Source organism: Peromyscus leucopus, chromosome 1 (assembly GCF_004664715.2).
Source record: "Peromyscus leucopus breed LL Stock chromosome 1, UCI_PerLeu_2.1, whole genome shotgun sequence".
NCBI lineage: Eukaryota > Metazoa > Chordata > Mammalia > Rodentia > Cricetidae > Peromyscus > Peromyscus leucopus.
In genome coordinates this window covers 30,708,568-30,733,334 of record NC_051063.1, presented here as the reverse complement: position 1 = coordinate 30,733,334, position 24,767 = coordinate 30,708,568, and the positions used below count along the sequence as shown (strand labels likewise).

The following is a 24,767-nucleotide window of genomic DNA, read 5'->3' as shown; positions in this document are numbered from 1 at the left end:
AAGCTTTAAAATAACCTCAGATTAGATCAGATGCTTTGATAATAGCCTTTAGATGTAAACCCCAGAAAACAATCTAAAGTTCACAAGGACACATAGCTGAGTTATAGATTCATGTTATGTTATGTTAGGGTCAAAAATACAAAGCAATCTGATTGTTGATAGCTGATGTACTTTCCTTGCTAAGTCTGGTTGATGATCGAAGGTGATGATTAATTCCTTGTGCCCTTTCCTGTCCTCAATTTCCTGATATAAGAAACTATTGATGAATGGGTATACACCCTAAAGATTCAAAGTTCAGCTGACTGACTGCTTTTATTAATGCATAATTTTTAGGTTTGTGGTTCCTTTAAGATTCCTTATAAGTTTACTTTTCAAGATAGATAATAAAATGATTGATTCTTTCTTTGTAACTGCAATATGCAGCCTGCCAACAAGAGAGTTGGCTGAGAAGAAAATGCTCCTTGCTTGCTCATTTTCTGTTAATGTAAATGTATGTGGGTTATTAGGGTGACTATTTTTAATCATGTAAGGGGGATGAAAAACATATTCTTACCTGTTTTCATGATAATCACTCACTTGAAAAACAGAATGTAACCACATTGTGATTCCTGTATGGACTGAAAGATTTTGTTGAATATATAAGCTGTAGAGGAAAAGAGAATAGGATAAAAAAAGAAAACCATCAAGAGAGTATGTGTTTTTTTCCCTAATCACCTCAGGTAGAAAAGTCTTAGCATATGCCAGCATTGTGGATTCCTTTGGAGCCCTGGACTGTCTGGAGGCTGTTCCCCCAGGTAGCGATTCCAGAGGTCATGGGGAAGGAAAAAATGAATCCAGGGCACGTAAGGCATATTTAAGAATATGAAATGCTGTGGATATCACTCTGTATAAATAAAATGCTGACTGGCCAGTAGCCAGGCAGGAAGTATAGGTGGGACAAGCAGAGAGGAGAATGCTGGGAAGTAGAAGGCTGAGTCAGAGAGACACTGCCAGCCGCCACCGTGAGTACCAACTTGTAAGATACTGGTAAGCCACGAGCCATGTGGCAAGGTATAGATTTATAGAAATGGGTTAATTTAAGATAGAAGAACTAGATAACAAGAAGCCTGCCATGGCCATATAGTTTGTAAGCAATACAAGTCTCTGTGTGTTTACTCGGTTGGATCTGAGCAGCTGTGGGAGTGGCGGGTGAGAGAGATTTGTCCTGACCTTCGGCCAGGCAGGACCAGGAAAACTCTAGCTACAATGAAACTTTTATATGGTACACACCCTGATGATTGATGTGTTATATACTTGTCAAAGCCCACAGATGAGAGCAACAACAGTGAATTCTAGTGCACACTGTTGACTATAATTATGATGTCAACACACATTCATTAATGTTGATACATTTACTATTCTGGAAGAGGATGCTACCAGAGAGGCTATAATCAGTATGGGGCTTGACTCACATGAACTCTGTACTTTTTATTCAGTTTTGCCCTGAATATAAGATTGTTTTAAAAAAAATAAAGTCTACTAAAAAGAAAATAAAACAACAAAACCCATCATAAAATGGGTTAGCAAGTTCTATATTAATTTTTATTTAAGAGTGCATATGATATAAAAGTTTTATTTCATATTACATAGATAATGCTTCTTGTCTAGTATCCATTACCATGAATCCCTTTGGTTTCCTCCCCTTAGGCTGCTGCAGATGACTATTGCCTTCACAGAGGAGAATTAAAGGCACTGGGAAGGCCCCTGTCCCTCAGGACTTTGAAAGGCATTCAGTACCACTGATATATTATTCAAAGATGAGTGAGAAACAGTCCTGAGATTGTTTTCATAGAATACATTTCATGTTCGTTTAGACTTAACTATTAACACCTGCTGAACGTAACTACTGCTGACTCTTCTGTGACAGCATCAGTATCCAGCTTCCATTTTCCACTCTTTAAAGTATTTCTCCATTGTGTTCCGAGACTTAAAGGAGCCAACATTTACAGTTGGTATGATTTTCTGTGGTTTCAGCCACTGGACAAAACGTTTCATTTCTAGGAAGCTGCTGTGTTCACTATAGGGAATTCCTTTAAGATCAAAGGGAAGAGATTATTTACTAAAAACCAAAATAATAAAAATAAAAGAAGATAGAAAAGCAATCTAGAATATTGTTGTTAAAAAACTCTGGTGCTTTAGTTATGATAATAAAACTTGATGTCTTTATGATTAATAAAGATTAAAACATTAACATAAAACTCAGGGCACATACACACAAAAACCAAAAAACACTACTTTTAAACGCACATACCTAAAATATGCATTTTTAGAATTATATTTAATTTGGATTTTCTCCCTCTAAACTAGTAGTTCTCAACCTGTGGGCTGCGACCCATCTGGGGGGTTGAACAACCTTTTCACAGGGATCACCTAAGACCATCAGAAAACACAGACATTTATATTACAATTCATAACAGTAGCAAAATTACAGTTTTGAAGCAACAACGAAAATAATTTTATGGTTGGGGTCACCACAACATGAGGAACTGTATCAAAGGGTTGTGTGTGGCATTAGGAGGGTTGAGAACCACTGCTTGAAACACTTCACTCGGCTGTGGACTTCAGGAAAACTGGAGGAAACATGAGGAAATGGGAAGAACAGCAAGCAGGGGACCTTTGGTTTCTAGTGTAAGCCAACGGCAGTGCCAAGCTATATCCACATAAAAAGCACGAAGGAAAAATGGAGTTCTAAAAATCCCTTTGTCTTTTTACAGCTAAAGTCCCATGGAGGAGGTACATGAGAGTCCTCTGAGTGAACTAGTCCTCAGTGGTCTGGTGACACAGCACATGTCTACCTACCGTCAGGGTTCTAAGGCAGCTCGGAGGGCAAGGTAATCCTCTCCTCCCAAGGGACGAAAGCACAAAGGCGGCTGCACCAGCTGTCACCCCTGCAGTCACCACATCTAAGCCACCTCTTCCTGCCACAACCTCACTCTTCCTGTCAGCTGACCTGGGTATCAAACCACAGCATTGTCCTTTCAAGCAACTCTATCGTTCCCTCTAAGTACCACTTACTACAGCATGCAGCGATCTGCCTTAGCAGCATCAGAATATCGCCAACTCTTGTCTGCCGACTTACAAGAGACTGGATAGGAATTCAGTGTCGTAGAGAGCCTTGAAACTCTAGAGTTGCTAAATTCTTTGCCGTCTGTTTTTCTTGGTTCTTAATTTTATAGTACTTTTAAGGAATGAATAGTAACAAAAACATTGAAAGTGAGAAATTCTGGACCAGAGAGATGGTTCAGTGGGTTAGGACACTTGCTGCCATGCCTGATGACCCAAGTTCGATCCCCAGGACCCACATGGCAGGAGAGAACCAACTTCTGCAAGCAGTCCTCTGAGCTCCACATCTACATTTGGTATATGCACACAAATAAAGACATGTAATGAGAAATTGGAACCATCTTACCATATATTGATATATTCCCTTTCATCTGGGGAGTAATATCTGCTATGCTAGTTATGCTGTTAGAATGTGTCCATCCTGTAGGTCGAAAAGCCACAATCTGATCGTATTTCCCACCACACTTCTTCAAATGGTTCTGTAAGCCCTGTTAAATAGAAACAGTGCATTGATTCGCAGGTCAGTGTCAACAGAGGCAGACGGTGTGGGAGTAAAGGGCGAGATTAGAGACCAGCACTGGCAATCACAGGTAGTTAGGACTGTTGTTAAGACTGCTGTGCAGCGACCCAGGGCCACGCTGCTAAGAGGACAGTCACGGGAAATACACACAGCTTCTCTTTTTGACTTTCCTAAACAAGCTAAGGCAATGTCTGGAAAAAAGTACCATGAATGATCTGAAAGCTAAGAAATGGAGTTAAATAAATTATGATTGAGGGAGCTGCAAAACCCCACCTCTTTCCAAACCCCACATAAAGAGACATTAATATGGATAACACTAAACATAAATGCAACATAAGCCTTTGAGTACAAGCTGACAGGGGACACAGAAATCACCAGCTAAGAGTGGCACTGTCCTCAGTACAGACCCACACTTGAAAAATGTACCACAGCACTCCTCTGGGCCTTTGCTTTTTACCCCTCAGCCGTGAACTGGATCTTCTTCAGTCTTCAGGCCACTGTAGTAGAAGTAATGCGCTGGTTTAGTCACTGTCCTATCGCTGAGGAGACACCACAACAAAGGCAGCTCTCACAGACCAAGTGCTTAACGGGGTCTGTTTACAGTTCCAGAGGCTTAGGACGGCATCGTCGCGGAATGATACGGCGGGCATGGTACTGGAGGGGCAGCTGAGAATTCTACATCCTGAACCAAAAGCGGAGACTGGGCCTAGCATGGGCTTTTGAAACATCAAACCTGCCCCCCCCCCAGTGACACACCTCCTCCAACAAGGCCACACTGTCTAATCTTTTCAAACAGTGCCACTCCATGATGACTAATCGTTCAAATCTATGAGCCTATGGGGGCCATACCTATGCAAGCCACCACATTCCCCTCTCAGACCCCATTGGTTTGTGGCCACATCATAATGCAAGTGCATTTAGTCCAACTTCAAAAGTCCCCATACTCCATCACAGTCTCAATAATACTTAAATCCAAACTTCAAAGTCTCTTCTGAGACTCATGCCACTTCTTAACTGTAATCCCCTATAAAATAAAAATAAAAATAACAGATCACATACTGCCTGTTAGCATTCTGGCCTGCCCAGCACCCTGACAACATCATCTTAGGTAAAGTCCTCTTTAAGAGAAACCCCTCCCCCTTCTCTCTCTCTTCCTTCCTCTCTGGCCATGAGGTGGTGTGCACCTCGTCCTTCCTTTTCTCTTTCTCCTCTCCTCAGACCTGTCCATTTCCTCTTTCTCCTCCCCTCCCTTCCCCCTCTGAAAAAACTTCCCACGTGGGTGCTGCCTGCATGGTGGGACGGACTTCTGGTCATGCCCCTTGGCTCCGCCCACCAAGGCCACTGCAGCGCCTTTTTAAAATACAACACTTCCAACATACAATGGCACAGAATATACACTGCCATTCCAAAAGGGAGGAAAGGGAGCACAGTGAGGAAATACTGGACTAAATCAAGACTGAAAACTCAGCAGGTCAAACTCCCAAATTCTGCATCTCCATGTTTGATGTCCAGAAGCTCTTCAGATCTCCAACTCCTTTCTCTTGGGCTGGTTCCACTTCCTGTCAGCAGCTTTCCTCAGCAGGTATCCTCTGACTCTGGCATCTCTGACATCTTGGGTTTTCCAGAGCAATTCAGGCTTCACCTTCAGAGCTTCACACAACAGCCTCTCTGGACCTCCATGCAAGGACACCCCTGACACACTCCTGGCCATGGAGGGAGACTCCATAACTCCTCTCTTCTATGCCTGACTCTAAAGCCGGAACCACGTGGCTGAAGCTGCCAAGTTCTGCCGCTTACTGGGGCTGGAACATGGCCCCCTCGTTCAGTTACATCTTCACCAGCTTTCTGTTGGAGACAGTTTCCTTCACTGCTTAAGCTTTTCTTCAATTTCTTTTCAGAAGTTGGAAGCTAACTGGGTGGGGTCTTGCCCTGAGGTCACCACTCCCTTTATTCCATGTACTGCCAGGCTTTTCTTTAAACTTTTTATCTCCTTGAGCACAGGACTTAACTCCTGGTGCTCCCTTTCTCCTTAAACTGTACATTTGGTATCTTTCCTTGCTCAGTTTGTTCCTTTTCATTGTAGACATGCATAAGACTGATTACTAATAATCACATAATAATCACATGACACAGTCAATAATAGGCTGTCTTGGAATTTCCTCTGCCAAAATGCCACTAATCTAAAACCCTTTAGGAAGTTTTTTTTTTTTTGTTTTTTGTTTTTTTTTTTTAGGACAAGGTAAAAAAAAAAAAAAAGCCACGTTCATTGCCATAACATCACAAGAATGGTCTCTAGGCCATTTACTAATATGCTTTCCCCCTGAAACTTCTTGATCTGGGCTCCCACAGATCAAATCACCCTCAGCACTGTCTTCCATGCTCCTCCTAGGATGGCCCATTAATCTTTGCTTAAAGTGTTCAACTACTTTTCTAGTCCAAACTACCAAAGTCTTCCACATTCCTCCAATAAACATCAATACCCCAGTCTCTGGTACCAACTTCTGTCTTAGTCACTGTTCTATTTCTGTGAAGAGACACCATAACCAAGGCAACTTTTTATAAAAGAAAGCACTTAAATTGGGGGCTTGCTTACAGTTTCAGAGGTTTAGTCCATTAACATCAAGTAGGAAGCAGACAGGCATGGTGTGGATAAGTAGTTGAGAGCTACAACCTAATCCACAGAGACAGAGAAACTAGGCCTGCTGTGGGCTTTTGAAACCTCAAAGCCCATCCCCAGTGAAATACTTCCTCCAACAAGGCCACACCTTCCAGCCCTTCTCAAATAGTGCCACTTCCTGATGACTATGCATTCAAACACACAAGCCTACGGGACCACTGTTACCCAAACCGCCACACATGCTCTTCTTGTAAGTGTTGAGTAAAATAAAGCGTCTCAGCTAAGGTCGTAACTGACTACAGCACTTCAAAATCTCTTTAAGAATCCATTCCAGCCAGGCGGTGCCGGGGGCACACCTTAAATCCCAGCACTTGGGAGGCAGAGACAGGCAGATCTCTGAGAGTTCGAGGCCAGCCTGGTCTACAGAGTGAGTTCCAGGAAAGGCTCTAAGGCTACATAGAGAAACCCTGTCTTTAAAAAAACAAAAAAGAAAAAAAAAAGAAAGAACAGAATCCATTCCAAGTGAAATCTTTGGAAGGCAGGAGGAATTCAGCTGAAGATGACAGAGACATGAGAATGGGAAGGGTCACTAAAGGGATTTTTTTTAAGGTCAATACTTTTGGTTTTCAGATTGAAACCTAGGGTTTCGAAAGCTCAGAATGAGTTAAAATTCACTTTGTTGATAAAATAACCTTATTTTCGTGTGTGTGTATGGGTGTGTGTGTGTGTGTGTGTGTGTGTGTATGTGTATATGTGTATGTGTGTGTATGTGTATATGTGTATGTGTGTGTATGTGTATATGTGTATGTGTGTGTATATGTGTATGTGTGTATATATGTGTGTATGTATGTGTGTGGTATATGTGTATATGTGTGTGTGGGTGTGTGTATGTATGTGTGTATGTGTGTGTGTGTGTGTGTGTGTGTGTGTGTGTTCACATCAATGCATGTGGGAGACATGGGTATCTTGCTGTCATGCTCTGCCTTGTTCCCTTGAGCCATGGCCAATCACTGAATCCAGAGCAGGCTGGTGGCCAGCAGCCCCAACCATCCCCGTCTCTGCCCCCACAGCACTGGGGTGGCAAGCACTCACACCTAACCTCGGCTTTTTATGTGGGTTCTGGAGATTTGAACCCAGGGCCACATGTCTGCGCAGCAAGTCCTCTTATCTGCTGAGTCCTCTTCCCAACACCGACCTCCCCTCAACTTCTGTTTGTACCGACCAAAACCTTTCATTAATGTGGAGCAAATATAAAGATATCTATCCTGAAAAACCCACATTTCTAACCAACTCCTAAACCTTGATAGTAAGAGCTGGAGTTATAGACATTTAAGTTTCCATGACATCCCTGGCATTGTAAATTCTCAAGTTTCTGTTTTGGTTATTGTCTTAATGACTGTTTTCCCTCACTCCACCCTCCAGAAGAAAGGAAGTCACAGTAAACAGGGACTGTAGATAATATACATAATTACGTGCATAGTCCCATAAACTTGAGTCTAGTTTGCAGCATCCACTACCAGCTTATCCACATCCATTTGTTTCTTCAAAACTACCTGAAGAATTAAATGAGACCAATTTTTGGTTCCTAGGAGACAAATCAGTTATTCTAAAAATAGCATGTGATGTAAACCAGTGCTACAAATAGAAACCTATGGTTACATGAGCCAAATCTACAGAGAAGCTGCCAGCAACCACTAGCTGTACATTAACTACAACTGCAGGACTGTTCTCATGAGGAAGTTATTATAAACACCTTAGTCAACACAAAATCCCTGATTTATGGCTGTCTCGCTCTGTTTATTAGTAACCAGTTTGTGAGGAAACTGCCTTGGTAATGTCTCCAGTTTCCTTCAGGATGCCAATAATCAACCACATAACGCCCGGGAGACCTCGGGATGAGCCAGAGTATGAATTAAGCATCATGTGCAGCATTTCTGGCCTAATTTTTAGATATGAGAGTGCATGTGTCTGTGTATGTGTTCAGGGACATGTGTGTATGTGCTTGAGGAGGCCAGAGGGTGATCTCGTGTGTCGTGCAATGGGATCCATCTATTTTAGCCTCAGCTAGCTGGCCAGGAAGGCCTAGAGATTCACCTGTCTCTGCTTTGCAGTGCTCTGACTACAGGCGCTCACTATGTCCGACTTTGGGGTTTTTCTTTTTAAACATGGGAATAGAACTCAAGCCCTTGTACTTGAAAGTCAAGACTATACTTTTCCACATTCCAGAACCTTTAAAGATGCCCTGAGCACCATGAAAACAAAGAGCCATCATGTCTGATGTAGTACAGATATTTAGGGTTAGTAAAGCTGGCTATAATCACTAAGACATAGGATTACTATAATCATCAGATTCTATTCCTCTGAGTTTATAAGACAAGAAGGCTTCAAAAATGTCACATTACTTGCTCACATTAAGGGAGGATGGGAGAGGAAGGGGGTCATGGTTCACTCTCTGGAACCTCACAGCTCCCTCTTTCAGGGGTGCCAGGAGAGACTCCACCTGCCTGTCTTAACTTTTTTAGATACCCAATTGAAGAACCCTAAAAAATAGTCTTTTCATAAAGGACTAATTTTTTAATATAAACTCCCAGAAGTGGTAAAATATACTCAGTGAGGATTAAAAATCTAGACAATGGTACCAGGTTACTCCCTTTCCAAGGACACTAGCCTAAATAGTGCTCAGAATAAAGGCTTCCAAATCTTAAAGCCAGTTTGAATTCCTGTATAAAAACTATACTTGAGTTTGCAGTTGCCTCAAGATTTATTTCTGTTTAGGTCTGGAATGATGGAAACACAATCTCTCAAAGAAGGCCATGAGGAACAGGAAAGAGTCTGTGAAGCTGCTGGCTGTGCAGGAATCATCAGAGTCTTCTTTCTGAGTAAGGCTGCTGAGACCTCTCCACCAGTTACAGCCTACCTCGTGTGTCACCTGTTTCCCTAGTCCCTCCCCACCCACAACAAAAGCACTCACTTCTCTAAGGAACTCAAGCTCTCTGGGTGTCCTGTCTCTGCAGTACCATGGCTGTCTCTTCATCACGGGGAACTCAAGCCTCTGCAGTACCATGGCTGTCTCTTCATGATGGGGAACTCAAGCCTCTGCAGTACCATGGCTGTCTCTTCATCACGGGGAACCCAAGCCTCTGCAGTACCATGGCTGTCTCTTCATGATGGGGAACCCAAGCCTCTGCGGTACCATGGCTGTCTCTTCATGATGGGGAAACCAAGCCTCTGCAGTACCATGGCTGTCTCTTCATGATGGGGAACCCAAGCCTCTACAGTACCATGGCTGTCTCTTCATGATGGGGAACCCAAGCCTCTACAGTACCATGGCTGTCTCTTAACAGACAGTTCTCTGCTTCCTGTATCCATTTCTTTACCTCTCCTTTGCTTATTCATTGTTTTGTTTGTTTGTTTGTTTTGTTTTTGTTTTTTCTCTCTTTACTTCCAGGCAGCAACTGTCAGTGTTAAAAATCACTAAAATAAATTTTTTAGTCTTTTTACAAAACCAAAGTTGTGCAACATTATCATTAGCAAATTCTAGAACATTTATATCCTCCCCAAACAAACCCTGTACCACACTAGCAGTCACTGTCCATTGTCTTCCCTCCAAACCCTGGCAATCATGAACCTGCATTCTGAGCTGACAGACTTACATACTCTGGGTATTTCACATGAACCAAATCATATAATACATAGGAATTATGTTTGCCTTTTTTATCTTGCACATTTTCTCATAGTTTATACTGTAGCATGTATTATTATTCCATTCCTTTTCTAGCTGAAGAACGTTCTGTTCTATGGATATATCCCATTTTATTTGTTCATTCACTATTTAATGGGTATTGGAGTTGTCTCTATTTGTTTGGCTGTTATAGCTCATGCTACCGTGAATATTTAAACCGCTATGTACAATGATGCTTTCGCTACTCTTAGACAGGGCTGGGATATGCCCAGGACTGACCAGGTCCTCACCAAACTGAATATAAGGACACCATTTCACAACCCCACTAGCAAAGAACAGGGTTCAGATTCCCTGTACCTTCACCAACAGCAGTTACTGTCTTACTACAGATGCCCAAGTGTGTGTCAAGGGGCTATTCCACTGTGGTTAGGAACTGTACTGTCCTGACAGGGAAAAGCACTGTGCTGCTGTTAGTATGCTTATTGGACAGTCTTCGCATTCCTCCCTTAGCTCTCTGCCATCTGGCCCCTCCCATCATGACGTCACCACACAGTCCCTGTGCTGGTCAGCCCGCTGCTCTAGTCGCAGACTGACTTCCTTCTCTCACTTGGCCTTCTCTGCAGCAGGCAGCATCTGGAACACTTTTGTGAAAAGACTGACAAACCCTCCAACGTCCATAACACGGACTCACCCACCCTGACAATCTGCTCAGAAGAAACAAACGGAGTGGGGAATAAAAAAGTGCTGCTGTTCTCCAGGACAGCGCCACACATCCTCCTGAGTAACCAGCATCTTCTTTCTGAGACTCTCCACCAATCTGGCGGCTCCCAAACTTAAAATGCTCACAGAGCTGACTCGATTAATTAGCAATGTGCAAAACCCTGCCTTGGTTATACCTGAAAATTTATGGATTACGAACCCAGGAAAATAGGTCCTAGAATTGTACTTTCACCTCATACACAAAGGTATACAGAGAGAATTCCTGCTCAAGGAGCAAGCATTTATTTTCTTGATATCTTATTTATTATTTGTAAGGTACAGGCTTACTAGTTTAAAAAGCATCAGAAGAGCTACTTCACAATCACAAAGGCAAAAGCAAAGCCACATTATTGTGTCTTATGTTCTAAATCATGTTTACTATAAAACATTAATACATTATAATTATAAAATTATACAATAGATATTATATGTAATATTGTATTATTGTATAATATTGTATTACATATAATATCTATTGTATAATTTTATATATAGCTAATTATATAATTAAAAATTATAAAACAATATCAAATTAATAATTTGACACTGGCAGGTATCAAAAATGTTAGAATATGGAATAAATCTGAGAATTTAAATCTGAGAAATGGGCCCCAAAACCACAGTGACATGTCAGACGTTTTATATGACATGTTCTTGTTTATACCTAGGGACTCACCCGCACTAACTCATTCATTAGACACCAGCATCTAATGAGTAGGGCTGGATACCAGGATAGGCATGAGGAGACAAATTTACAGCTATCTAACTCCCTCCCTCACCCAGAAAGGATTAGAAGTCTGGATGGCCAGAGGGTGCAGATATTTCTATTTGTTCCTTCCTTTGAGCTAACCTAACCCTCTACCTGCTGTGGGATGGTCTGTATGTTAAATGTGTTGCTCTGATTGGTTAATAAATAAAACAATGATTGGCCAGGGGCAGACAGGAAGTATAGGCGGGACAAGGAGAGAGGAGAATTCTGGGAGGTGGAAGGCTGAGGCAGAGAGATGCTGCCAGCCACCACCATGACACGCAAGATGTAAGGTACCGGTAAGCCACGAGCCATGTGGCAACTTATAGATTAATAGAAATGGGTTAATTTAAGGTAGAAGAATTAGATAGCAAGAAGCCTGCCATGGCCATACAGTTTGTAAGCAATATAAGTCTCTGTGTGTTTACTCAGTTGAGTCTGAGCAGCTGTGGGACTGGCGGGTGAGAGAGATTTGTCCTGACTGAGGGCCAGGCAGGACTGGAGAAAACTCCAGCTACATCTACCTTTGTATTTACTCACACAGAAAAGCTAAAAACAGGAAATGTTTCCCTTGGGGGGGGGGAACAACTTCATTCTAACAGAATTCTTAGCATTAAATACAGATAAATACCTTTCCTGGTTCATCCTAAAAGCCACACATCTCTAAAGCTTACCTTAAAATTAATTTGCATCATTGGGAGGAGGTGAACCAAAGAACTGCACATGTCTGTAGTTATGAGGGAACTGACTTCTGGTATATTGAAGCATTGCAAAGTTTTATATTTTTCTTGGGACATGCCCACCTTTGAACCTAAAACATCAGCAATGGCTGTAGGCAAAGCAAAAGATGAAAAACAATAAAATCATAGCTTGTTAAATAAACAAAGTTATAACCTACTCAAATTGTAAAATAAGAGTTTACCAAATAAAAGACAAATTCACAGAATCACACATTCTCACTTTAACCACAAATGGCCAAATGACCTTGCTCATCAGCTCTATGGAATTAACAACCTGAAGGCCAAAGCATTCTTCTGAAAGTCTAACTCCTCATTTAAAAACTACAAAGGAAGTGTGGAAAGTAGAGGCGCTGAAATGTGTGCTCAGTGGTTAAGAGCACAGAACGCTCTTGCAGAGGCCCCAACTTTGTTCCCAGCGTTCTAGTTGGTAGCTCACAACCACCTGAAATTTCAGCTCCAGGGTAATCTGATGCCCTCTTCTGGCCTCTGTGGGCACCTGTACTCACATGCACAGAAAGACACACACATGTACACATGGTTAAAAATCAAATCATCATAAAGAAGAGAAAGCAGCAGAGAAAGAGCTAGATGGAAAGGACCACGTTTGGACATGTTAACCTTGGCCTTTCACTCCATCTTTGAAGCTGGCACAGTGTCAGCTTATTCAAGAAGTGGGGAGCACTCTGCAGAGACAAACAGCCTACCACCCAGACAAACTACAGGAAGACAGAGCAGTCACTCAGGAGCAAAAGTTAACTTGTTCTCTGATAGTCTGCTAGTGCTTACCGTAGGGAACAATGCAATACGGCTGTGCAGTAAGCACCTTTCAAAGCTACTTAAGATCACAATGCTACACCGATTTTGCCGACAGTCTATAGACATAAGTGTGAACATAAATGCACTTATCAAATGCTTCCATACAGTTTGGCCTCCTGGCTTAAATGTATCAAACACTATGTGTTTTCTCTCTAACTTCAAAGGTAACACTAGATCATATCAGAAAACAAATACCCAGTGCAAGAGTAGAGACTGAAAGGGGCTTATGCAAGACAAGCTGATCTTTATAATATATTAATGTGAATTAGATACCACTACCACCCACCGAGGAAGACTTTCTCCTTTCCGATACAGTAAGTGCCACAGACAATGAGAGCACGTGGGTTTAGAGTTACAGCCTCGAAGGCCGCGTTGATGGCAAACTGGATAACCTCCTGCTGAGATGGGAAGGTGTACTCTGGGCTGCAGTACCTGCAACAAGGAGATGCCCTTCTTAGTAACAGAAGTATGAAAGCCATGGCTCTGCTTGGAGGCTACTTTAGAAGAAAACAAACGAGCAAATTACACGCACCAGGAGTACAACAGATTCAAAGCACACAGTCTCACGCTGCCTAGAGTGAAAAAAACCTATTTCCAGTTACTGCCAATTTATGGTAGAATAATAGTTTTTCAACATAATTTTTAATTATGTTTTTATCATCCTCAAATTTCCTTTTGAATACTTTTTCTCAATAAGAATATTTCTACCCAGTTAACCATTTTATTTATGAATGATAAAACTCAGTATATATTTTTAAAACTCTAGTCACTATCAAAGAAAATATAATTGAAAGAGATTATATTTGTAGGAAAGAATTCTACAAAAAACAAAACAAAACAAAACAAAACAAAAACCCTCAAGGGTTACAAGAACATACTGTTCTTCCAGGGGACCTGAGTTCAGTTCCCAGCACCCACATCAGTAGATGCTATAACTTAACCTGTGACTCCAGCTCCACGGATCCAGTGTCTTAGTCCTCCACAGGCACTGTACTCAACCGCATACAGACTCATAATTAACTCATACAGACACATAATTAGAAATAATAAAAACAAAGCTCTTTAAAAAATACAACAGAGCTTTCTTGACCCAGATACAAAAACACCCGGTAAAAGGCTGGCCCCAAGCTATTATCTGCATATATTTTGAGATGAAAAGTATGATTTTGCCAAACTATAACTCACTATAAACACCAAACAAATGATTTCTCATGACTTTCAGAATTGTTTTTGTTACTCAACCATCAAATGGGAAAGAATTTCGGTCCTTTCTCCTATGAAAACTCACAAGGAAATTCGGAATCAGTGAAGAATAAAAACAGACTTTTTTGACTTATCTATTACTTAAAGTACAGAGGATGAAACTGTCACTGTGAGCAAACTGGCTGTGGGAAGACTTGTCCTCGGTGCTTCTGCTTTCTTAGAGAGAGACTGCCTTTCACTAAAACATCTCATCCACAATCCTTGAAATATTTAAGAATTAATTCCCCACAAATCAGTAAGTTATTTTATTATATGATATACAGTGTATATCACAAATATATACAATTTCTGTTGATTATCCCTTAAAAAGCTGAGACTACATAATTTAAATATCTTATAATCTCTTATGCAATTATATTTGTATCACTGAAGGATTCAAAGGTGCCACTTATAAGTTACCTTTTGAAAAAAAGAACAAAAGTAATTCCAATAATCATAAACAAAACTGAATCGTGGCCTCTGTTTCCTCTTCACAATTATACCCAATAACTATATGGAAACTTCAGGAAAATAATAAAAATAATTTAAAGGGTGTTTTCTTAAAATTTGACCCTCAAGTTTTCTTTTTTTAGTAACAGGATTGTCCTATAAACATTTTAAAAAAAATACCAATAAAAATTATGATATATATTTCTAAATTTGTCTTTTAGCAGGTACATTTTTTTAATGGTATCCTTTTGATAAACACTCCTAAAAACAATTGGCTGTGAACCATCATTTAATTATCTAAGGAAAAGCTTCAATTATCCATCAAATGCAGAGCAAAGCTCTCACTGGGAGGAGAGAGAACTCAGAGAAAGCATGTCTTACGTGGTGTCTAAGTAGAGCATGTGGACTTGATGGCTCGCAAGAAGAGAGCGCTCCATGCTGGGGTCTGCTCGGAAGTCTCCAGTGTGCAGTATGACAGCGCCGTTAGGAAGACGGAAAAGGACCATGACGGCACCTGGACAGCTGGACACAAACGTCTTAGAGGAACATGCAGGGCACAGACAAAGTGCTGGGAGCAAGGGCACTTCTTCCAGCGTCAACCAGAGCACAGATGTTATGAGCTGAGCACAGGTGTGCAGGGGAGGTACTCAAGTCTCAGGCGCACATTCCTAAGAAGGTCCTGTTTTCAGGACAGGCTGGCTCTAGGCCCTCAGGACAGTTTCTGTCTGATAAAAGTACTAGCTTGATCAAGCAGTTTGTGTGAACTATGTGATCTGTGGTAAATATTTCGATAATGTTAACTCCAAAAATATCAGAACTCAAACTGGCAATGAAAAAAAGGAATATTAGCAAGGCCAGAAAACAACTTTTCTTTTTTCTTTCTTTCTTTCTTTCTTTCTTTCTTTCTTTCTTTCTTTCTTTCTTTTTTTTTTTTTTTTTTTTTTTTTTTTTTTTTTTTTCTTTCTCTCTTTCTTTCTTTCTCTCTTTCTTTCCTCTCTCTCTCTCTCTCTCTCTCTCTCTCTCTCTCTCTCTTTCTTTCTTTAACATGATAAGATTGGCCTGGACTTCAGCAAATCTAGATTTAGATTTTCTCCAAATGCCTGTTATCTCTATGGACTAGGCTCACATCCCAGAAAGAAGCACAATGGGTAGCTGTGTTTGGGCAACATGAATCATGATAGCACCTGACATTGGGAGACAGATCTGGAGAAGGAAAAAGAGGGAGGAAAAGAAGAAAAAGGAGACAGGGAGGGAGAGAGACACAGAGAGAAAATACCATCTATTTCCATGGAAAAAGAAAGCTTCCAAACCTTTAGAGTCTAAAATTGCGTGATTTTTTTTTTTTTAAGTTTAAAATCATTTAGTTTAGGCACCAATTCTCAGGTATCCAAATGGAATATAAGATTTTACTTTATGTAAATTACATTAAGGAAAATGGAAAACTTCATTTCTGAAGAACAGTAACAAAATACTTTTTAAAAATATAAAGTGCCGTAAGTTGACATTGGGTTAACAACATGGGTTAGATAACAGATTCTCTTTACATTTAATCTGATACTAAAAGTATTTTTTCAAAAGTAGCAATAGGATTTACTCCAGTTTAAGAACCAAGTTCTTTAGCTCTCAGCTCTGGAACAACCACGCCACCGCTTTCTTTGTGAACAGTTTCAAACGGGCACCTTGCATGACTGAGGGGCTGTCCTACTTACTGATTGGCATCCAGCAAAACCACCTTGACACCGTCCACTGTACACTCAGTGTCCATCGGCAACTGATGGACGTACTGTTCTTGCACACGAAGCTTCTTCTTCAACAAATTGCCAGTTATCTGCAGAACGGTGAATTTGTTGCTGGTGTTGTGTTCACACCCAGTTAGAAGCATGCTACTATCTCAGTCACCTCCGGTCCCCACTGTGAGGTGAGTGAGTTCTCCACTCCAGGAAAGAGTCGTCTGTGAGACAGCCAGGTCCCCCTTCTGCTTGTTCACCTGGGGAAGCTCCATCCCAGCAGGAGGCACAAACTGCCTCCACACCTGAGCACCGCCCACTACTGTGGGTTTATTTACTCCCTGTGTTTTCCTGGTATGTTGCAGATATTCTGAACTTTCTGAAAGCCTAAAATACATATTTCTGAGGTGCTTGTGCCTCCCCACAGACTACCCAAACCGTTCTTTTTTTTCACTAAGAAAAGAGGATATCTCATGAATGCTGTGAGGATTAAACCAAAGCCTCGCTAAAGCCCCTGGGAACCAGGATTAAAATGGTCACCATCTAAAAGCCAGTTCAAGGCATTCTGCATGGTGAAACTTCCTCTAAACTTGGCTGGGGACAGAGTCTGAGGTACCACTGTTGCAGTACTAACCCCACCCAAGCTTTATCTGTGAATGTTACCTGTAAAAGCTACAAGCTCCCTAGGGCTACGTGTTTTGTCTCATATTTACTTAGGCACTCAAAAAAATGTTTACTGAGTGAAACTTGGGTTATAGAGTGTACTGTGAGACCATTATTATTCTCACATAATAAAATACGCTTTAACAATAGGTTGTACTGTTGAATTGCTTTTCGACCTCATGCAGGACCTGTCCTCTCCACTACAATGCCGGCTCTTCTAGTTTTTCAATATTCTATTTCTTACCAAGCTCGTCAGTCACAACATCCCACAAAGACCGAGTTCAGAGCACTAAAACTTACCTCACTACAGTAAATTGGCAGCGTGAAGTCCTTGGACAAGCCAGCGTAATGATCAGAATGGAAATGTGTGAGGAAATAGGCCGTGCAGCCTGCAACCTCGCCGTACTGGAAAGCATCCACAGTGAAGCCAGTTCCTGCAACCAGATGCCCCAGTGGGATGAGCAGGAGCCAAGATGGTCGCAGCCTGGGTTCCTTCTAAAGACCAGGCCTCCCTACTCTGAGCTCTCATTTAACCCTCAATTAACCATGACTGACTTAAAAACGTACATTTACCGAAAGGTAAGAAAACTCCTGTGTCTACTAAATATCCCCTTGCAGAGACGTGTGAATAGTTTCACCAAAAAATTAGTTGAAAGATATTAAGTTACAAACCAATCATTCCTTTGCCCTAATTAATACTTTTGCAATACTGATACTGGGGGGGGGGGGGGCAACTGAAACCTAATTTCTACAAAGCAATGACAGGAGAACTCCCAAACCAAGCCGGGTGGTGGCGGCGGCCACACCTTTAATCCCAGCACTCGGGAGGCAGAGCCAGGAGGATATATATGAGTTTGAGGCCAGCCTGGTCTACAGAGTGAGATCCAGGACAGGCACCAAAACTACACAGAGAAACCCTGTCTTGAAAAACAAAACAAAACAAAACAAAACAAAACAAAACAAAACAAAACAAAACAAAACAAACCTCCCAAACCATGAATTTCCAATGAGGGTGAAACTGATACACTTCTCTGGAGTCAAAAATGGTTGGGACCAAAGAACTTAGAAGTATGTGCAGTCCTCCAAAGGGTCAAAGTGAAATAAAAGACAAACAGTAGTGTCTACAGTCCTTGAATTTCCTTTCAGGGTAGTGGAGGAGTAAGGAACCAAGAAGGAATTGCCTCAAGAGTCTCCCCAGAGGGACAATAACAAAAATGAAGTTGAGAAATATGGATCTAAAATGTGCTTATGAAGAAACAGTCAAGTGTGCTGACAGGTAAATGCAGGTAAATAAACTCAACCTCACATTTCTACTGAGCAGTAGATACACAATACACAGTGCACTAGAGTATAAAAGCATATCGCAATAATCATTGAAAACCAAACATCACTGAAGCATTTTTATGCAATACTGAGAAGCTGAGTACATGACTATTGTTTTATTGTATAGTACTGAAGGTCAGTGGTTGTTGTTTTATTGTATACTGTTGAAGGGTCAGTGGTTGTTGTTTTATTGTATACTGTTGAAGGTCAGTGTTGATGTTTTATTGTATACTGTTGAAGGGTCAGTGGTTGATGTTTTATTGTATACTGTTGAAGGGTCAGTGGTTGTTGTTTTATTGTATACTGTTGAAGGGTCAGTGGTTGATGTTTTATTGTATACTGTTGAAGGGTCAGTGGTTGATGTTTTATTGTATACTGTTGAAGGGTCAGTGGTTGTTGTTTTATTGTATACTTTGAAGTCAGTGGTTTGTTTTATTGTATACTGTTGAAGGGTCAGTGGTTGATGTTTTATTGTATACTGTTGAAGGGTCAGTGGTTGATGTTTTATTGTATACTGTTGAAGGGTCAGTGGTTGTTGTTTTATTGTATACTGTTGAAGGGTCAGTGGTTGATGTTTTATTGTATACTGTTGAAGGGTCAGTGGTTGATGTTTTATTGTATACTACTGAAGGGTCAGTGGTTGATGTTTTTTTTTATTTTTTTTGATGTTTTATTGTATACTGTTGAAGGGTCAGTGGTTGTTGTTTTATTGTATACTGTTGAAGGGTCAGTGGTTGATTGTTTTATTGTATACTGTTGAAGGGTCAGTGGTTGATGTTTTATTGTATACTGTTGAAGGGTCAGTGGTTGATGTTTTATTGTATACTGTTGAAGGGTCAGTGGTTGTTGTTTTATTGTATACTACTGAAGGGTCAGTGGTTGATGTTTTATTGTATACTGTTGAAGGGTCAGTGGTTGTTGTTTTATTGTATACTGTTGAAGGGTCAGTGGTTGATGTTTTATTGTATACTGTTGAAGGGTCAGTGGTTGATGTTTTATTGTATACTGTTGAAGGGTCAGTGGTTGATTGTTTTATTGTATACTGTTGAAGGGTCAGTGGTTGTTGTTTTATTGTATACTGTTGAAGGTCAGTGGTTGATGTTTTATTGTATTACTGTTGAAGGGTCAGTGGTTGTTGTTTTATTGTATACTAGCTTGAAGGGTCAGTGGTTGATGTTTTATTGTATACTGTTGAAGGGTCAGTGGTTGTTGTTTTATTGTATACTGTTGAAGGGTCAGTGGTTGATGTTTTATTGTATACTACTGAAGGGTCAGTGGTTGATGTTTTATTGTATACTGTTGAAGGGTCAGTGGTTGTTGTTTTATTGTATACTGTTGAAGGGTCAGTGGTTGATGTTTTATTGTATACTGTTGAAGGGTCAGTGGTTGTTGTTTTATTGTATACTGTTGAACGGTCAGTGGTTGTTGTTTTATTGTATACTGTTGAAAAGTTAGTGGTGTCTTTAGGAATAGAATTCACTTCCCTGCACACTCTTCTATGAACTCATCTGTGAAGGCATAGGCAGATATCCATTCAGAATATACAAAACCAGGAAAACTTAAATCCTGATATTGCTCTAAAACTGGCATTCATGGTGGGTCCAGCTTGCTATACTCCCTTCTTTTAGACCACTAAGCACTGTGTATCCTCAACATGCTTAGAAACTGGCTTTTATTACATTTGCACCAATGTCTTACCTTCTTTCAGGTTAAATGGAATCTCTACTGTTCACTGGCCTTTCTATAATCTATAATAGCTACCTAATCATTATAGCACCATATATAAAATAAATGTTTAATAAAAACTTAGTGATAATGAAGAAAAAATTAAAAAACAAAGCCCCAACCTGTTAAAAGACTCCTAAAGTATCATAAAGAGCAAAGAAAACATACACTGTACACAAATTATTCCGAATCTATCCACCCAACGACAAGGAAGGTGGAGTTAACACTGCTGTGTGTCTGCTGAGAAGCCGAAGTTAGTATTTCTACTTACCAGGGATTCATTCTCTCATAGAACGGAAGTTAGCATTTCTACTTACCAGGGATTCTCTTATAGAACGGACATGTTCTCACTTCCCTTGCACCAGATGACTCTGAAACGTTCACATTCCCTCTCTGTGGCCTGCCATGAGTCCGTCTTACAAAGGCTTTGCTCTTATTTAAACCAACTGCTCCCAATTCTGGATCTTTGATAAGGTGACCAGACCTCCTCTGATCTGTCCCTTCCTGCGTTGACTTTGACTTTTTATGTCTCTTTCTTCGATGTTGGGCCCTCTCTCCAAACAGTTCCTTAGAGTGCTGACTCTCATTTAAACTCCCTGAATCCAATTCTGAGTCACTTAGAGAGTGCTCTGCTTTCCTCTTGCACAGCCGGGGCCTCTTTTCCTTAGGACTCACGACTGGATTGACATTCGGCCCTTCTAAAGCACCTTTCCTTGGTGACGTCTCTTCTTGTCTTTTGGGTGGTAGTCCAAAAAACACACCTATATCCATTTGCTTCATTACTTTCTTAGAAGGTTGGCTCGCATTGCACTTGGGACTGGGAGGCAATATGCTCAAAGATTTGGCAAGAGGCGGACGCTGTTCTGCCTTTCTGCAGGCACACTCTGAGGGAGCAACGGCAGCACCAGAGCCCGTACCCTGTAATCCTCTAATTTGGCTTTGGGTGGGGGGCAAAGGCGGGCCCTCTCCTCCCTCCTTTCCAAGTGCTTTTGACAAGGCACTTGTACATAACGGCAGAGAAGTGTGATTGCCAACAGCTGATGTTTCAGCTTTCTGTCTCTGATGACTAGATCCAAGTGAGGGAAATTCTGGCTCGGCAGGTTTAGCTTTGGTGGTTTGATAGTTAGAAGCTAATGCAGGTGAAAACAAGAGAAAGCCAGCGTCTGTGGATGGCAGGTCATCTTGGGAAAGCCTGCTCTCTGTGTAGGAGAGAAGCTGGAATGAGTCATGCAGAACACGGCCTTTATACAATCCACTGGACTTAGCCCGAGTTACTGGGCTTTTTGCCACGGGGCAGATGCCCTCTCCTGTCTTTGGGAAGGGATCATGGAATTTTTCAAACATGGCAGAGCCTTCTTCTTCTAGGCTGCTGTCTTTAGAGCTTCGGGTGAAAAACAGGTCCTGCTGTGAATCATCCAGCTCTTGGTCTAAGTCATATGTCTCTTCATCACTCTGCAGTGGAGAATAGGAGATCTCACAGCCATCACAGTCATTTCCTGGTGATGGCAAACTCGTGCTCTGTGAGCCACGTTGGCTGTTTAATGCGTCCTCGGCAAGAGGCAAACCACCTCCCACAGGCTCGTCCTTCTCAACAAACTCTGTACGCTGTGGAACTGGTGATGTTTGAGAACTCCTACAAGAGGGACTCTTTCTATTGGTTTCAGCTGGAAGCTGAGCTGTTTGTAGACACTGTATCATCAACAAAGAGTCATCTAAAACTTTTGTTAAGTTCTCAGTTTTCAGATGCACAGGCCATCTTTCCTCAAGGTTACAAGAAGAGTCTGGCTTTGCTGCAGTGAAATGTCCAGCCAGCACGTGTGATGGACTGCTGAGAGGCTCATTGCTAGACCTACTTTGAGCAAGCAGGAGGTGAGTGTATTTCTTATAATGAGAAGGAATTGTGGAGGTACACAGAAGACCCTCGGGACACTCTGAAAATAGTTTTAAAAAAGAAGCATTTTATACAGTAACTTTGACAGTGCCACCAAAGTAACCTCTAAGCACAAAAACCATGGGTCCCATTTTATTTTCTTTTTGAGACAGTTTCTCTGTGTAGCCCTGGCTGTTCTGGATCTCGCTCTGTAGACCAGGCTGGCCTCCAACTCAGAGATCCTCCTGCCTCTGCCTCCCGAGTGCAGAGGTGAAAGGCGTGCGCCCCGCCGCCCGGCCACCCACAGGCCACCTTTAAGAACTATGGCAACAGCGATGGCTGCTGCCAAGATCAAAACACCAAAAATTAATCCAACCTAGTTTACGAGGCGCCATTTATTACATTTAAACCAGGTAAGTTTAGATTGTTTTTCAAATCTCTTCACAAGAAAATTTGAGATAAAAAAAACCCAAATAGTCATAACTCATTCTCCATGTAATCCAAGTAGAATTTTCTATGTGTTAAATATGACATTTATGTTAAAATATAATAAAAACATGGCATCACTTTTGTTGCTGGCACATTTTTATGAGAATTTGAGTCATCTCAGACAACCTTCTAGTTCCTCTTCCGGCTACTAACATGCATGAATACAACATACCCATATTTAGAAACCAAATGTGTTTATAATTCCTATCTAATTCTAAAATGGGATAGCAAACTGGCCCGGTTATTTAACTTGTAGGAATCCTCATGCATAAAATGTTGATACCATCTACCTTCTATGGTCCTTGTAAGAGTCAAGTCAGAGAAAGCAGAGTCAAAGTCCTTAGTGAACATTTACAGGAAGTAACTGGGACACTGCAATGTGAGACCGCTGGGGTGCAGGCTCAGTCAATGAAGTGCCTGCTGTGCACACAGGGCCTGGGTTCAGATCACCAGCCCTTCAATAAACAAGCATGTTTTTATCATCCCAGTACCTCGGAGGCAGCAACAGGAAGGTCCCGGGGGCTTCTCTTACCTGTGTCAGAGATTGGTGGAGAATCCAAACACTCAAACACATGCCACCGGGGCGTCTGGCCTATCAGTGAGGAAAAGGGCATCTGGCAGCTTGGGCAGTGTCCATCATAAACCGGGCGGACCTTTGGGGACACGTGTTTGTTTCTGTGAGTTCTGCTGAGCTTTCTTGGAGTAGTCGCTTTGCTTTGAGACTGCGGAATCTCATTGCTATGACTTGAATTCTGACTGGAACCTACAGAAAGCTGACAGTCTGTTTCTCCAAGGCACGCCCTGTGCTCCTTCAGCTTGTCTTTATCTTCTGTGGTTCCTTTTTTGTTCCTTTTTCGTTTTGACTGGTATTTTCCATCTGTTGCTTTTCCAACAGATTCTGGATTACTTTGAGAACAATTATTTGGCCGTGCTGGTTTTGGTTTTCTTTTAGATTTATATTCCCAGATGTCTTCTTCCCAAAACGTGTCTTCTAACATGGCAAACCGGTTTTATGAGTACATTAGTCTTTAGTAAATTCACTCCTTTTCTTGCTTCAATTTTTTAATAGGAAAAAAAATTAACCAAAAGCCAAGTAACTTGGTTGGAATCTAAACCTTTGGTGATGATTATATTGCCAGGCAGCACACTTAGTACCTGTGAACACCCAGATTAAGAGGACCTACCACAGGCTAACGCCTGCCTCGTTTTCTGTGACACTGTTTCATCAAGCATTCTCTTTTTTTTTCTTTCCCAAGACTTCATAAAACTAAGAGTGATTAAGCACGCGTGAGAAGTACAGGCCCGAGAGCCTCATCTTCAACAGGCTCCGTGTCCACCACGGAAACCAGTCACGCCAGACTCAGAGGCGCTGGTCACAAACTGCCCAGTGGACTCGTGACGCATGGCCCGGGTCGCTCCATTTCTTCCTCCACCACAGGTTCAAACCCTGCACCGAGAACAAAGTCCAGACACGTGAGCCCGCACCCCGGCCACAGTGCCCCCCAGACCACAGGGGCTGTGGGTCCTGAGCGTGGACACGTGAGCCCGCACCCGGGCCACAGGGGTCCTGAGCGTGGACACGTGAGCCCGCACCCAGGCCACAGGGGCTGTGGGTCCTGAGCGTGGACACGTGAGCCCGCACCAGGGCCACAGTGCCCGCCGACCACAGGGGCTGTCGGTCCTGAGCGTGGTCAGCGCCCTCCAGACAGACGTGGGGGGGGGTGTCAAGCACACAGATTCCCGCAGGCCTCCCGCCCCCTCTGGACCCGGGTGGGGAGGCCGTGAAGGGGTCTGATTGTCCTCAGGGGAAGCAGTGCCGGCTCGGGGCCCCTGAAGTCCCTCGCGGGCGCACCTGGCCCGGCGGCTGCTGCCTCTCCGCGCCACCTCCCCCGCTCGCGGGTCACTCCATTCGCTCCGGCACTTTCAGCACTCCCAGAGTGACAGGATACACCTTTTTTTTTTTTGTTCACACAAAACCACCGGCCTCACCACTTAGGGGAACAACGCGTCTCCTCTGAGGATTCCTAACCCCTTTACCTTTCGGGTCTGTCTTGGCGGGAACCGTCTCTGGCTGTCACTGCCGCGCCGAATCGGCTGATCGCCGTGTAAGAGTGGGGCAGCTGTTTCCCTGAGTCGGCGCTTTCTAAACTGCACATAGTTATTTGAATTTTATTCGTGTCGGGAACCCTGCGGGGCTTCAAAGGGAATGGGCTCTCCGGCCCCTCTCGAGGGCGGCCCCGCCGGCCTTCCCCGTGTCGAATCTGGCGCTCTGAACGTCCAGGCTCCGCGGCGGC

General features: G+C 42.3%; 1 protein-coding gene across 4 annotated transcripts; it reads right to left on the bottom strand.

Moving 5' to 3' along the window:
• Positions 1-1,555: 1,555 nt before the first annotated feature.
• On the bottom strand, positions 1,556-24,728 carry Dclre1a (DNA cross-link repair 1A). 4 transcript variants are annotated; one of them, XM_028875142.2, is made up of 10 exons: positions 24,511-24,728; positions 23,006-23,920; positions 20,432-22,045; positions 17,367-17,500; positions 16,386-16,504; positions 15,058-15,198; positions 13,271-13,416; positions 12,103-12,257; positions 3,449-3,590; positions 1,556-2,069 (listed from the first exon to the last, which is right to left on the bottom strand). In XM_028875142.2, the coding sequence occupies exons 2-10, from the start codon at positions 23,469-23,471 to the stop codon at positions 1,909-1,911; spliced, it is 3,078 nt and encodes a 1,025-aa protein (XP_028730975.1). In that variant the 5' UTR covers positions 23,472-23,920; positions 24,511-24,728; the 3' UTR covers positions 1,556-1,908. The 4 variants fall into 4 exon arrangements, 3 of the variants coding, with proteins under 3 accessions (XP_028730975.1, XP_028730976.1, XP_028730979.1); XM_028875143.2 differs by lacking the exon at positions 24,511-24,728 and adding an exon at positions 24,326-24,482; XR_003735106.2 differs by lacking the exon at positions 1,556-2,069 and adding an exon at positions 3,998-4,119 and having other exon boundaries at positions 3,509-3,590.
• Between the last annotated feature and the right edge of the window lie 39 nt (positions 24,729-24,767).

Coding starts and splice junctions, on each gene's coding strand:
- Dclre1a (XM_028875142.2), bottom strand. CDS start 23,471: ATGTTAGAAGACACGTTTTGGGAAGAAGACATCTGGGAATATAAATCT. Junction 3,591..12,102: donor TGATGCAAATTAATTTTAAG/GTAAGCTTTAGA, acceptor TCTATTTAACAG/GGCTTACAGAACCATTTGAA. Junction 2,070..3,448: donor AGGGAATATATCAATATATG/GTAAGATGGTTC, acceptor TTGATCTTAAAG/GAATTCCCTATAGTGAACAC.